The sequence below is a fragment of the Carassius carassius genome, chromosome 28 (assembly GCF_963082965.1).
Source record: "Carassius carassius chromosome 28, fCarCar2.1, whole genome shotgun sequence".
NCBI classification, from domain to species: Eukaryota; Metazoa; Chordata; class Actinopteri; order Cypriniformes; family Cyprinidae; genus Carassius; species Carassius carassius.
The window spans coordinates 27,387,889-27,404,160 of record NC_081782.1 but is presented as its reverse complement, the minus strand read 5'-3'; the positions used below and the strand labels follow the sequence as shown (position 1 = coordinate 27,404,160).

At 36.0% G+C, this 16,272-nt stretch overlaps 2 protein-coding genes and 1 long non-coding RNA gene across 3 annotated transcripts in view; 1 reads left to right on the top strand and 2 right to left on the bottom strand.

The window, feature by feature from the left end:
- Positions 1–665: 665 nt before the first annotated feature.
- On the bottom strand, positions 666–2,027 carry LOC132108520 (putative lipoyltransferase 2, mitochondrial). Its single transcript, XM_059515216.1, has 2 exons — positions 1,418–2,027; positions 666–873 (listed from the first exon to the last, which is right to left on the bottom strand). Exons 1-2 carry the CDS (start codon positions 1,863–1,865, stop codon positions 674–676), a joined length of 648 nt encoding a protein of 215 aa, XP_059371199.1. The 5' UTR covers positions 1,866–2,027; the 3' UTR covers positions 666–673.
- A 305-nt stretch (positions 2,028–2,332) lies between these two features.
- The window catches only part of LOC132108252 (uncharacterized), a 73,324-nt gene continuing 59,384 nt past the window's right edge, over positions 2,333–16,272 (bottom strand). The window contains exons 2-3 of the long non-coding RNA XR_009424423.1: positions 2,530–2,562; positions 2,333–2,499 (exon numbers count right to left, since the gene is read on the bottom strand). This is a non-coding gene — a long non-coding RNA (uncharacterized LOC132108252). The remainder of the gene's footprint in view (positions 2,500–2,529; positions 2,563–16,272) is intronic.
- rnf169 (ring finger protein 169) lies at positions 3,988–11,310 on the top strand. The gene is made up of 6 exons (XM_059514924.1): positions 3,988–4,394; positions 5,315–5,388; positions 5,704–5,790; positions 6,144–6,250; positions 6,838–6,940; positions 8,995–11,310. Exons 1-6 carry the CDS (start codon positions 4,052–4,054, stop codon positions 10,141–10,143), a joined length of 1,863 nt encoding a protein of 620 aa, XP_059370907.1. The 5' UTR covers positions 3,988–4,051; the 3' UTR covers positions 10,144–11,310.

Here is a 16,272-nt window from a genome sequence, read left to right as displayed (position 1 = left end):
GTATGGGGGTGCATAAGTGCATACGGTATGGGCAGCTTGCATGTTTTGGAAGGCTCTGTGAATGCTGAAAGGTATATAAAGGTTTTAGAGCAACATATGCTTCCCTCCAAACAACGTCTATTTCAGGGAAGGCCTTGTTTATTTCAGCAGGACAATGCAAAACCACATACTGCAGCTATAACAACAGCATGGCTTCGTCGTAGAAGAGTCCGGGTGCTAACCTGGCCTGCCTGCAGTCCAGATCTTTCACCTATAGAGAACATTTGGCGCATCATTAAACGAAAAATACGTCAAAGACGACCACGAACTCTTCAGCAGCTGGAAATCTATATAAGGCAAGAATGGGACCAAATTCCAACAGAAAAACTCCAGCAACTCATAGCCTCAATGCCCAGACGTCTTCAAACTGTTTTGAAAAGAAAAGGAGATGCTACACCATGGTAAACATGCCCCGTCCCAACTATTTTGAGACCTGTAGCAGAAATCAAAATTGAAATGAGCTCATTTTGTGCATAAAATTGTAAACTTTCTCAGTTTAAACATTTGCTATGTTATCTATGTTCTATTGTGAATAAAATATTGGCTCATGTGATTTGAAAGTCTTTTAGTTTTCATTTTATTAAAATTTAAAAAACGTCCCAACTTTTCCGGAATTCGGGTTGTATATTAAAGTTCAGTTAAACTGTTCAGTAAAGGCTTCCAGCAGTTTTGGTACGGCTTCCTCAGTTGGGACGTCTCGTCCCAGCTCTCGGCTCAGTGACGTCACACCTTTACCCACAATCCCACACGGCACAATGTTATCAAACCAACTCAAGTCTGTGTTGCAGTTAAGAGCCAGTCCATGGGAGGTGATGTATCTTCCACAGTGAATACCTGCAAAACAATAATACTTCACCTCAATCTTCTCTTGAACTTTATTTCAAAAAGTACAACGGTGACCAGTGTTTTTTCTTCTTTTCATTAAACCCGAAATTGTAAATAACCCTGTTTTATCATTTTAAACAAATAAATGTTACAACAAACTAAAATTTATATTCTGAATATTCTGCACTATTTCTAGGAGACCAATGAAAAGAAAACAAATTGTGACAATGAAAATGTTCATGGGGAAAAGTTTAGGGTCAAAGTAGGATGTATTTATTTATTTTTTTCAGAGAAAATAATTATTTTATTCAACATTAAATTGCATTAAATTGATCTAAACGACTGTAAAGGCTTTAACATTGTTACGAATTGTTAAAAATAAAAATCTTAAATAAATAACATTGTTTTGAACATTATATTCATTAAAAAAAAATCATAAAAGAGTCCTAAAAAATCATGACTCCCACAAATATATTAACAATGATAAGTGGTAAATAACACACAGAGGTGTCCAAACATTTAATTTTAATATAAATATTAAAGATGCACTTACCAATTGCACAGATTTTGTTGTTGCCCACCCAGACACCTGTATCCGGAGAAGTGGAGGATTCGATCCTAAATTTACGGCACATCTTGATCACAGTCCTTTCCAGTTGACACACATACCATCTCACGCTCTTCTTAAAGCAGACCAGGTTCAGGACGGGATAACACACCAGCTGACCAGGACCGTGAAACGTTATTAGACCTCCTCGGTTGGTGCGGACGAAGCCTGCGCCCAGCGCTCGGAGTCTCTGCTCCTCCTCAGGAGGGTAAGGAGCACGTCTGATGCCCACGGTGTACACAGCCTCGTGTTCACACAGTAATAAAGTGTTTGGGCTGCTGCTGCTGCACGAATCCAGATGCTGCTTTATGTGCTGCTGCTGGACCTGCAAGGCACCGCGGAAAGAAATCCTCCCCAAATGCACCACCTTCACAGCTGCCCTAGAGACCGGCATTGTGTCCTCACTTCGGCTTTTGAAGCATCAGGTAAAGACACAGAAAACAAGGTCACAATTACTTCCCGTAGTTTATTTGTTTTAATCCACAAGAGGTTGGAATGACAGTGTAAGTAACTAACAGTGTGACATGATATGCTGCCTCTACAACTATTTTTACAACAGAAACAGAATATATATATTTTAATTAAAATAAGGCTGAAATAAAATTAAATATAAACATAAGTCAATTTTTTAAATTAAAATAAGGCTTAAATAAAATTAAATATAAACATTTGTAAAAAAAAAATCTATTTATTATTATTTTATGAAGAGGAATGCAGTTTTACGGTATCATGTTATGTGTAGGCTATATTAAGTCCAGGTTACAATAAAAATAACAGTTGTGAAAAGGTGTAGTGAAATAAAACCAACAAAATTATTATTTTATGTCATTAAGCGACTACAACATATCCGTAGACAAAAAAAAAACAAAGACTGCAATTGACCTAAAACATTTTAAGAGGAATCCAGCACTAACTGTGATGTCCTGATTTCACTGCAGCTTTAACAGCAGATCCACACAAACACAAACTGATGTAAAGAGAGTAATTTCTTACTGTAAGCTGCCATACTGCCATACGCATAGACATGTCTATGGCCATATGTGCAATACAGATCTTACTCTGCTTTAACTCATCAGCATGGAGCCGCTTTACTGCAATCTACTGGTTTGGCTACCTACTTTTTTGTTTTGTTTTTTGTAATGATGATGTTAAAAAATGAACGTCATCATAAAAAAATAATAATAATATTAATAATTATAATAATAACAGATAGTATTTTTTTATTTATTTTTAATTGAGAACTGATATATGAGAAACCTTGCAAATGTATTGTTTTCAGGTTATTAATAAAATGCCATGCATCACACAAAACTTGTTAGAAAACTTCTTCACTAACATTTCTCTCTTTCATGTATGTGATAAAATATAGACTTTTTTACTGAAGTGTCACCTATCTTGGTATTATGAAATGCAATGTATAGAGTAGCATTTTAATATATATATATATTTTTAATTTAAGTGTACTTAAATTGTACAAAACTGTGGCTACTGTATAAAATGAAAATAAGAATGAAACTCTTTGTTTTGTTGAAACCTGATTACTGGTCGGAAGTTTGGACACCTCTCTGTGTTATTTATTATTAATAATTTGCCCATTTTTAATAATGGTATCAGATAAAATACATGTGTTGGAATTATTTTTATATTTGTTTACAAAAGTAATGTAAAACATTTTTATCACTACTAATAAAAGTGAATGGATTTCTTATAATATATGTATATTGGTATCAAAGTATATTATTGTTATTATTATTATTACTTTGAAGGTTTACTTTATACTCACCAAAACTGTATTTATTTGATTAAAAAAGCAGTATAACTTTCTTTTTGTGACTTTGAACAAATAACTTTCTCTCTATTTTAACAAATTGTAAAATGTAGTTCAGTGTCAGCTATTTCTTCACAAATAACTCTATATGCAGAATTGGTGCTCACAAAATATTTCTTATTATCAGTGCTGATATATTTGTGGAAGCCCTGATGTGTTTCAGGAATTTTTAATAAGTATAACATTCAAAATAAATAAATAAAGTTATATATACACACACATATATATATATATATATGTGTGTGTGTGTGTGTGTGTGTCTGTGTGTGTGTGTGTGTGTGTACAGTAACTTTTGATCAAACACACACACACACACACATATATATATATATATATATATATATATATATATATATATATATATATATATATATATATATATATATATATATTTGAATATAATATATATATATATATATATATATATATATATATATATATATATATATATATATATATATATATATATATTTAAATTGTATTATTTAGCGTCTGCTAAAATGAATAAATGTATTTATATTTAAATTGTTCACCTAGAAATTGCAGAATATTCAGACTGTTAATTTGTATATTTATTTGTTTAATAATTATTAAAATGATAAAAAATTAATTTAATTTATTTATTTAATTAAGTTATTTAAATGCCCCAATACTTTGTTATTGTAAATACTGTTAATTTGACGTTCCACCGCTGCATGTGACGTCACGGCTGGGCGGGGCTTGTTTTCAAACCCAGACGCAGGCTCACAGCGATGAAGATGGCGGCGCTGGGGTCCGCCAAACCCGCTGGAGTGGGGCAGAGGCGCGCTCCTCTGAGTCTAGAGGAGGTCCGGTGCCCGGTGTGCTCCGAGATCCTGCTGGAGCCTGTGACGATGCCGTGTGGACACTCGGTGTGCCTGCACTGCTTCCAGCGCACGGTGAAGCTGAGCAGCCTGTGCTGTCCGCTGTGCCGGCTGCGGGTGTCCAGCTGGGCCCGGAAACAGTCCCGGGAGAAGAGCCTGATCAACACCGAGCTCTGGGAGCTGATCCGCCGCAGCCATCCGGAGAGATGCCGGCGGAGGCTGGAGCAGAGAGACGGACAGACCGCCGACGGAGGTTCGTGGGGCTCGACAGATAACACGATCATGAGTTCGGAGTCATTATTTACGCGTCGACAAATCGCGGCGTGACAGTTTGGCAGCTTCACTGATATCAGTTCAGCCGATATTTGAATGGTTAGAAATAAAACTAAAACATTTTATTTATTTTATAAATGTAATGTTTTTGCACTGGACAACGTAACAACGTAAAGGGAAAAAAAGTAAGTAGGTGTTTTATTTTTAAAATGTAATCTGGAAGGAAAACAGCACTGTGTTGGGGGGCGTTCACACTTGACGCGTTCCTTCTGCGCTGTTTTTTATGTTTGGTCGCGTCGCGTCTCCCGCGTTGCGTTTTCAACTTCAAAAACATCCCTGCGTCCCAGTGTGCATGCTATACACCCTTTCTGCCCTAAATAGTATTGAAAATTGCTAATATCACATAGAATCTAGGATGGATAGGGTACAAACTGAGACGCAGGCCATGTCATGAGTACTCGGTTGTATTCCGCTGGCTACTAAACACAAATTAAAGGCTTATTTTGACAAAAAAAATAAATAAAAAAAACTTGGATTTGTTTGTTGCGTTTTGCTGACTTATGTCAAAATGTTCAGCGTTCTGTGTTTTCAAACGCAAGAGCCCCAGTGGAGCAAACACTCCAGTTTGGTCAAACCTGATCAAGTAATTTAATATGAACTAAGTTCTTTAAAGGTTTTTTTTTGTCAGTATTAGTATATATCTGTATATATATATCTGTGTGGTTTGTGATCTTGATCAGCTGTGGTGTCTTGTCCAGGCATGTGTGTGTCCAGTGGGTGGAGCTAGTGACAGAACTGAGACTGTAGAGAGAATCCAGTGTGTTCAATCTGCTCTGGTCCATCTAGTGAGCCAGCTGGCTGATTTTGCTCAAAAAGCCTATTTATGCTTTCATTCCTTAGAAATTTTCCGTGCACCTGTACCAATTCAGAAATCTGGAGAAATGCGTCAAGATTTCGAGAAACAAAAGATGAAGGTAAGCTACTGAGTAAAGTCTGTACACTCTTCATTGCAGTTTCCTCACATTAACTTCTTTAAAAACTTACAAACAAGTAAACATAGTTTTACAATGTTTTTGGTACTATGTGCTATGAAATTAACATTTCATAAAATTCCTGAACTATTCCAACACAGTGGAAGCATCCACAAACGTCTTTTGTACCGGCTGTAAAGAATAGCCTGACATGCAAAGCACTTCTGATTTCTAATAAGCTTATGTTATTATATTTTCTCGTTATAGCCTGAAATACAGTAATAGTCATATATATAAAGCTCAGTGTTATCTCTTTAGGGTGGAAGCAATGAGGAAACCGAAGAGAGAAAGAAAAAAATCCACAGAAAAGAAGAGTGTGGGATGCTGAAGCTTTGTCAATGTCCTGTACGTTCAAAACTCTAATACATTTTTGTCGCCGTTTACGCACCCTCGTGTCATTCCAAACCTCCCAAGTTGAACACAAAAGAAGACATTTGAAGAACCAAACCATTGCTGGTCCCCATTGACTTCCGTTGAAGGGAGAGACATACTGTGGAAGTCAATGGGGACCAGCAACGTTTGAATACCAGTATTCTTCTAAATATCTTTTATGTTCAACGTAGGAAAGTAATGAAATGAGGATAAAGTAAATGGTGACAGAATTTTTTATTTTCGGGGTGAACTATCCCTTTAACGGTTTAGTTTCTGCTCAGTTATGTATGATGGTCCATCTATCACGCTAGTTTACTGTGTTTCAGTTCTGTGGGCCGTCAGACTCGGAGAATGAAAAGCCGGTGGGAAAGAGGACCAGACATGTCTCAGCATTTGTGCGAAAAACAAGATGCTCCCCTGCTTTCAATAGATGGTATTGAACTTATATTTACTTTATAATTTGACTTGATCATTTTCTGATCTTTATTAAAATATGCTTATATTAGTGGTCAGACTATCCATTTATATATATATATATATATATATATATATGAGAGAGAGAGTGAGAGTCTCTAGAGTGGAGGGCCTGAAATAATGGGATACACTACTATGAAGACGAAAGCACACACTTCATAATTATTTATTGTGGCATTTTAGGGAAACAGTCATCAAAACAGTAACACACAGAGGAATTGAAATTATGTAAAGTGTCAAGCAAATAAAAATTATAACATGTTAGAAGTTATTTAGAGATTGACATGTGTCTAGACTGCAGCCATACACTTATTAAACATATTAACAATGTTCACTCAAAATTCACACAAAAAAAAAACAAGACTGTTATTTGAAAATTCAATTCCTTTATAGTGTTATAACTGCCACAAACAGGAACTACCACAACTAGTATAAAAAAAACACACAAACCCACCCTATTAGCAGTAAGAAGGATATTGTGACTTCATTTTGATGCTTCTCTCAATAAATAGTTTTCTGATTGTTAAAAAGAGAGCTGTGTTACAGCTGTCTTCATAGCAGTGCTGTTCAGAGGAGCAGGAGCTGTACAGATTCTGAGGATGGAAGAGGAAAAACCAGAGGTCACACACATCATGTCCTTCCTGACAAGGTATTACATTTCAGTTCATGCTTTTAATGAGTATGTTGCTTTTAATCAGGAAGTAAACAAATGTCAAATTCCTCCCTCAGTGATCAGACCTATTATTAATAATTATATATTAAATAAGTGGCAAAAAAAGTGGGATACATAAAATACATATATTGAGTACAAATAATAAATTACATCGTTAAATATTTTTTATTTATTTTAAAACTAGATTAGATCAAGTGGTATTTACCAGATGTCACACAGATCATACAATACTGTCTCATGCATTTTTGCTTAAAGGTGAAGACCCTACTCAATGTATGCTTTGCAAGGTTCCCCTTTCTGTTGAACACATTTTATTGGACTGTCCAGCTTTTAATGTAAGGAGGTACCTCTTTTATGAAGTGAACTCACAGAGTTATTTAGTAAAATTTTGCTAGGAAAAGTTTTAGAATTTATATCACATTAATGTAAAAAAAAATATTGCGTGATCATAACTTGTGTTTGTTTGTATGTTGGTTTTTATTGTATCTGTTATACTTCTATTCTTTAAATAGTTTTTGCCATTAAAATAGTCTTTGATGCTGACATGGCATTAAATAAATATAAACTATTGAGTATGTTAAAATAATCAGCAGTCTAATTTGATATTTAGAATGATTTTGTAAAAAAAAAAAAAAAACAGCCCTGTTTCAAAAAAGCTATTTGAAAGCCAAGAAATCAGAGGAAAAGAGGGAAACCTGAAAAACAATTGCTTGATGCTGAATTGTAGCAATTAAATTGCTGCTAATTTGAAAGTGAAAGTAAAATGTGCATGGCACTTTAACAAGCCTTTTGAAAGCGAGAGGGAAACTCAAATGTAAACTGTTAAAATAATCTAAATATTGAGAAAATTACCTTTAAAGTTGTCCAAATTAAGTTCTTAGCAATGCATATTACTAATCAAAAATTAATATTTTTATATATTTACAGTAGGAAATTTACAAAATATCTTAATGGAACATGATATTTTCTTAATATCCTAATGATTTTTAGCATAAAGACAAACCCATCATTTTGACCCATACAATGTATTTTTGGGTATTGCTACAAACCAGTATTACACCCCAGCAACTTAAGAGTGGTTTTGTGGTCCAGGGTCACATATGACACAAGAGGTTCAATGTTCTTTAATTAAGCACGAATGACAAAAACGAATCAATCAGGAGTTTCTAAAACATCCAGGCTCAGATTTGAACAAACCTGACCCAGAGCAGTGTTTTTTAACCCTGTTCCTGGAGTATCTCCTTTGTATGAAACACTTATTTCAGATCCTGGAGTCTCTACTAATGAGCTGATGATCTGAATCGGGTGTAGTGGCCGCAACAGTAAATCAGTAAGGCTTATGTATCAGCCGATACTTATCATAGTACAGGAACCAGGACAGGAACAAAAACACTACCCTAAAGAAACCTGAGGCTGTCGGCCCAGGTAAGTTCCATTACATCGTTCAAAACACATGTATGGGACGGTACACAGTGATGATTCTTCAGGCCAGCCTTACTTTGTTTAAAACACACACACAAGACACACAAACACACTGGCTAACACATTTCATTTTGAAAAGCGACACTTGGTCATTCAACCAAATTTTAACATATGTACCACAACAAAATGAGAATGTCAGGAAGGTCGAGTTGTGCTTTCAGAAGTGAAATCTGTGATATTCACGCTTTATTTTACAACCCACTTCATTTGTTCCACTCCAATGGATCTTGTGCATTCCTATTTCTCATATGCACAGCCATAGCTTTAGTGTATAATCACCCCTAAACATTACCCACTAGACCACAACACATATATCCTGGTTAAACACCACTGAACCAGCTGATCAAAATCTTCAGGATAAATGGAAACTTCCAGGCAAGTGTGTTGGGGCAGGTTGGTGTAAAACTTGGCAGGATGTTGACCCTTTAGGAGCAGGACTGTACAGTCCTATAGTAGGAAATGGCAAATGTTGTGGCAGGATTGGCAATAGGCTAATTTGTAAATTTTATAGTCAGTGATGCCACTCTACCACTCTTTCCCTGCTCTAGGCTATCATCACTCATAGTTACAACGCTGGAATCCTTCTCTCCTCGGAAAACAGTCGTTCTTTCTCAGCCCCGGTGCTGAGCCTAGATAAGAGACACCACTGGCGGGGCATCCATACCTCATCCTCGTCACTCGTACTTCAAACGAAACCAGAGAGGTCCATTAGCCCCGAGAGCAACGATAGCATATCAGAAGAACTCAACCATTTCAAGCCTATTGTCTGCTCGCCATGCACTCCACCCAAAAGGCTTCCCGATGGGCGACTGTTGGAGCCTACGATCGTGAAGTCAACCCCAAGGAACTTGACACGCTCTCTGCACAAGTCCACAAGCTACGAGGCCAGCCCGACCATCTTGCAGAAGTGGAAGCAGATTGAAGTTGATCGTCAGTGCATCAAGGTGACCTCAAAAGGTACAGTCACGAGTCCGATCGCAGAGGACGTAAGCCTTAAACTGAGTCCCGTTGAAGAATGGGACAGCCGACTCTGCAGTTGTGCTGTAGCCAAGGACAGCTCGCAAGATCATCAGTGCATTTGTGATTCAAGTGCTAAGGATCGGAAGGATAAACCTGTAGTCTGTAATAAACGACGGCTTTTATTTGATCATTGTAGCAAAGAGGAAGCTCGTGCTCGCATCAGGTCGACAGCTCAAACCATTGCAGATAATTTATCCGCAAAAAGGCCTAGCAGATGTGAAGAACTCTGTAAACCCACAGAAATTTGTGAAGCGATGCTTGATAAACACGCTGGACACTGTAATCACGGTACGAAAGACCCGGAGAACTTCGTAAATGAGCCTACCACCAGGAGCTGTGTACTTAACAGACCTACCTCAAGAAGGGGCAAGAAGAGAAGCCACAAAACCAAACATTTGGACAACACCCTACAGACAAAAGTGTCCCGGACAGATGTCTGTGACAGGCTTGATGATATGATTGTCCAGCGAATGAATCGGGAAAAGGAGGATCGAGAACTGGCACTAAAGCTACAGAGACAGTTTGACAGAGAACGTAAAAAAGTGGACAGGTACAAAACGAGTCGTAACAAATACGAACTTCGGTCCTGGTCTACAAATGCTGGGATAGTAGGACATAATACACGCAGATCAGAAAGAATCTCCAAAAGAAATGAGCACTTTAACTACAGCTGTTAAAGTGACCTCCGGTTATGGTAGTGTTTTATTGTTATGATTTTATTTTCTTTGTTGAGGCACTACAGAGGCTTTCTAACATCTAGATTAGTATTGCAAGATAAGGTATTTACTTTCTTGACTTTTCATTCAAAGCAACTTGCATTAATCGAGCCAATCCTGTTCCTGGAGATCTTAAAAAGTTCATTTTAAACCAAGGTCAAACACAACTGAACCAACTAATAAAGATCTTCAAGAGCGCTTGATAATTACAAACCGTTGTGTTGGATCTGAACTCTGCAGGAATGGGATTTATAAGTCTTTTTAGTTCTTCAATCCAGTGAGGATGACAGTACTCCTTACAATCCCTTTGTGCTCATCACAATTGTTCCTCAAGAAGTTTGCTTGCATGTTTTATGGCCATCATAGGACATTTGTTAAACCTGAAGGTGTTTTGTACAAAATTGTAGCATAACTCCTTTTATTTATAACTTATAGTGTCTTTGAAAGATCTCTCTTGACACATCCATCTATCAGACAACTCTTTTGTTAACAATTTACATGGAAACGAGTAAAAATTGTAGCCTTAGGCCAGCAAACTACTCCACACAAGTACGTAGATGCAAATGCTTGCTCAACAATTTGCAAGACTCGCAGTCTTGTTGTACGTAACCTGTTTACTTTGTTCTTGTTTTACTGCGATGGAAACGAACCTCAGTAACTCAATGCAGTGATAGAATTACCTTCAAATGTTTCTGCCATTAACCAAAATGTATTTTTTGTAGCTCTCCCTGTGTGAGAGGGTTATGAGATAGCAGCGGCTTGAGTTTAAAAGAGTACACATTTATAGCATATTATATTTAATTATCGTGACTTATGAAGAAAAATGGAGCAGCTGCTGGACAAAGATGAAACTTTCTAGAGCGCATGCGATCAAATGGAGTGTACTTTGAAAGGCGTACTCGAAGTACAAAAACAAAGTATACTTTGGACTTAAGGCAGATTTTTTTATCTGGCTATTTATATGGAATCTGAAAATTGTGAGTGACTATTGTACTTAGCTCCAATAGCAATTAAATTACATCAAGGCAATGATTTGATTGGTTTACGAGGCATACCATGATCCAGGTTGACCATTATGCTTTTTTTTTTGGGCCATATAGATTGGTATCGCCCCGTACAGTAATATCTGTGGTTAAATGTAGGTTATTTTTCAAAATAAACAAAGGAAATCATTTGAAAATCCATTGAAGATAATTGATAGCTGTTTATTTCTGAGCCTGCTAACACCCCTTGTGGCAGTGCTCAGAATGCAACAAATTTTGTTACACAATTTGTGTAAAATCAAACTTTAGTAGCAAAAGTTTGCATTTGCATATTTGTGTAGAGTTAGTTTTAAGCCTAACTGTGCTAATGTTTTACACTATTAAATAAAATATCTATAAAAATGGTTTTTAAAACGCTAAAAGGCATTGCAGTGTTGACACGTTAATATTTCTAAAGAAATCTGATTGTTTTATTTTTAAAACCTACTTTTTTCGTTTCCTAAATTAAGTGTTTTGACACTCTCCAAAGACATTGGCTTTCTGGTTTTTTTTGTAGTTTATCCACATTTCACTTTTAGCTTAATGTTCACTCTACTCTTAAGGGCTACTTTCATTTCAGAACTTTATTAAGCTTGGATTACTAGAGAGATCTATTTTGTGACTTGTGTTGTAAATGTTACTTTTGCTGAAAAATGACACATTCAGTTGGACCACATGTAAATGCACATACATTTAATCCTGTCTACCTTTGGATCTTGATCTTTTTTAATTATTATTATTCAGAACAGATTCATTTCTATACTGTATACTTCTTTTTAATGTGCCAACATTTCTGATTTCTGCAAATCAGGCATTTTGTCCTTTTTTTTATGTAGGTAATTTTTTATATACAATTCTGTAGGCTACCAGATGTACTATCAGAGAAGATGAAATAGATTTTTATACATTACTGTACTATTTTGGAAATATGACTAGCCTACATTGATAATGATGCAAAGATGTTAACAGGAACTGTTTCTGATGGGCTTTCAAAGCACTTGGATTGTCTTCCGTTGTTGAAAGTTATTGCTGGATTTGAAAGAGAATGTTGCATATGTTTGGATTCTGTGGAGATGGAAAGCACACATTATATTTATTTGAACAGTACTTTGTAATAATGTCATCTTTTTAAATATTGCATTTAAAAATCATGTTTCAATCAACAAAACACTATGATCATAATAACTGACTTGACTTGAGTGAAATAATGTAGCATTCATTCAGTATTTACAGAAACATGTTTGCCTTTGGAGGGTTATATATATATATATGACAGACATTTAGTCTTTTCTAAAGGTTTTTTTTTTGTGTGTGTGTGTGTGTGTGTGTGTGTGTTTTTTCAATTGATATGTTTGCCAATCATTCTTTTTATATTTTGTCTTGTTTACCTTGAAGGAATTCATTGAATAAAATCAATATACATTTTTTTTTTAATTAATAAAGGAGGATAAAAGTTAAATGTGAACTAGAGGTCTTCGCCTTTATTTCATAGCTTAGCAAATATACCTCTACATATAGCTTTGCAATCAAAGGTGCTAAATGTAGGCTACCTGAATGAAATAACTATATTAATATTAGGTATATTTTCTTAGTAGACTATTTATTTCATCACTGTCTTGTAGCAGTGGGCTTTTTCCAACTTAAAAATTTAACGTTATGGATGTTGATGTACAGTTCTTCATTTCAAGTGACTGCCATATCAGATTAAATTTACACTACAAAAAGAGGCGTATTTACACGGACTAATAGAATAAATATGAGGTATTTGTTATTATTATTAACCAATGATATTTCAAATGTAAATACAGTACAACATAATACCAGGAAATATAACAGGAAACATAGATAACAGCCAGGGGAAAGAAAAACCATGTATAACCTAAATAAAATTATATATTTATATACAAACATTACAAAATCAAATAAGCAAATGAATAAATAAACAGATAAATGAATCCAAAGTAATAATTTTTCAGGGGAATCCCCAAAAAAGGACAACACTTTAGTGTCTTCCTCGCCTTTCCGATACTGAGAGCATTTCAAAATACTGTTGCAACTCTCTAATAAACCCCTTAAAATCTGGCTTATTATTGGAGAATTGTTGTTTTTCTTGAATGTTTGTAAGGCATCACAAAGAGATGGCGATACAGAGCTTTATCAATAGAGATCGCTAACACATGTGACCAACTGGGTGGCAACGTCATCAGAACGCAAAGAATTATGGGTATGTTTGGCCAGTTAACATGGTCTGGCATGGCAGGCTAGTGTTCTGGCATGAAAATAATGAAAAATAAGCGTGAAAAACAGAATCCTACAAAATGCAGTGGGCTAAAGAAATTGTCGTACCATACCGCGTAAAACTAAATCTTATTGCAAAGATGAGATATGATGAGAAAATAAAGAGAATCAAAGGACTTGATCCTTACGAGCAGAGCTACTGGTCAAGGTAACACCCTCCAGCCCAAAAGAAGGGCATGTGAAATGGCTGTGTTGTGGTGCTTTTGCAGACAGCCTAAAGAGCTTGATGACATGCGATAATCAGAACTGTCCTGTACAGTGGTTCCATTTAGACTGCGTGGGACTCAGCAGCGCACCAGCCAGAGAAGAGTCATGCGTCTGTGACTTATCACCCATAACCTACCTCATACATTTCCAGGTTCTCATCATTTCTATGGACTCTTTATAAATGTAAATGAATTCATCTAAATGTATTTACATGTTAATGTATTCATCTAAATGTATTTAGATGTTAAATATGTAAAGAAACTGAAATTAAGTTGGTTGTTACTACTATTTAAGTTATGTAATTGTGTTTGCAACCAAAGAACACTGATTTTGCACAGTTCTTCCTTAATACAGATAAAGGAGGCAGAATTCCATTCAATCTTTGTGTATTTTATTTACAGACATGGCTAAAAAACATTACATGTGAGAAGAGACATTACAAAATCTTTTGGAAAACAAAAAAACATTTACATATTAGATGTGAGCATGGTGTATAATTCTAACATAACGCCTTCAACAATACTTGGACACTTATTGGTCAAAGCACAGCACACAACCACAATTTTATCCAGCAAAGTCTTCAGCTCAGTCTCATGAGTGGTGTGGACAGTGGATTCACAGGACCTTCTTCAGTTCTCTCTACACAGCAGTTCAGTCAGTGTACTGTTTGAGTAAATGAATTACTCCGGGATATTGGTTTGTTTGAACTCAGAGGAAGTGTCAGCCACATTAAAAAAGTTAACAGCTTAAGTCATTTGTGGATTAATGCGTATTGGAGATGCAAACCGTTTAAAACGATTCAGTTCGATTTGGTGAACTGAATGATTCGTTCGCGAACCGGATATGACAAACTGCTTTGTTTTGAACTGTCTTACAACAGACACGGAAGAGAAGACGATGCTGAATAAAGTCGTAGTTTTTGCTATTTTTGGACCAAAATGTATTTTCGATGCTTCAAAAAATTCTAACTGACCCTCTGATGTCACATGGACTACTTTGATGATGTTTTTCTTACCTTTCTGGACATGGATAGTATACCGTACACACAGCTTCAATGGAGGGACTGAGAGCTCTCGGACTAAATCTAAAATATCTTAAACTGTGTTAAAAAGATGAACGGAGGTCTTACGGGTTTGGAACAACATGAGGGTAAGTTATTAATTACATAATTTTGCTATCTGGGTGAACTAACCCTTTAAGCTTTATGCCACTTCTATCATGAGAACGACTTTTGCAGTTTATTGCAGTTTATAACACAGCAGGTAGACGGCATCTTGAACACTGCGTTCTTCCCTCCATGCAAAAAAGTTTGGCACCTAATGTTTGTGCCACGGATTCCCAAAATGCTTTGCGTTCACCACTGTGAATACGTCATGATGACGACACATTAGCGATCTCTATAGAGCATCACAGTCCCGCCCACAGCCCGAGAGAGCTTTGGTGCCGGAAGTAAATTTCCCATTCATTTCTTCCATTGACTTTCGGAAAAATCCGTATCTAAAGAGTTTTAGAGCATGTGTGAGGATAACCAGCTACGGCTGAACTCATAAGCATACAACATATAATTTCGAGTGAAAAAAGTAAGAGAAAATAAAAAAAAAGTCAAAGGTACAAGACTGTGTACATATTTTCATTTCGAGCGAAGGAACTCATCCCATAAACCACCGTGCCTCACTGAATTCGACTGAAGCATGTTTGACAGCAGTTAACGATAACGTCAGCAACATGGTGCAGTGCTTTGTACCCGACTGCAATCACCGCTCAGTTGTCAACACGTCGTTGCCATTACACAAATGTTCAGTAAATGCACAAAAAGGTATGCCTAGGCTAAATATTGTTTTGACAGTGGCATTATAAAATGCTTGATATGACTCATACCATATGAAGGCTACAGTAGCCTAGCTAAAGTGGACGATAATGCTAACTAACGTTACCAAACTCCCTGCAACACTCACCAAAACTTTGTAGGTCTTGTCCCTTATGCTGGCCCTTACAAAACCTACAAGCTGACCCTCGGACACGTTACACTCAACTATGTTTATATGAGCAAATACTATCGCTTAGTACAGCCGTAGCGGGTTTTAAGTCTACCATGTATGGTTACGTTTTTATGGCTTATACCCCAACTGTCAATGCAGAAATTGTATTGAATTTTTACTTCCGGCACCGGCTGTGGGCGGGACTGTAATGTTCTATAGCTTTAAACAGTGTAAGGATAAGAACTACTTGAACTCTAAAGGGAAAATTTGGAATATCATCCCTGAGTTCATTTTTGATAAACTGGGGGGCTTAAATTTTTTTTTTAGGTGTAATTTTGATGTAAATAAGATTCCGATAAAGCTTTCTTCTTTTCATAAACAGGTTTTTCTATTATGGATGCTCATTTATAAGCATAATTTTTCTCCACACAAATCTGTGATTTGAAACAACAAATATATTACATTTAAAAATAAATCTTTATTTTACAGAAACTGGTACAATAATGGTATAATTTTGGTCAGACAATTATTTAAGAATAACGGACATCTTTTTAATTATTGTAAATTCCTTAGCTATTATATCA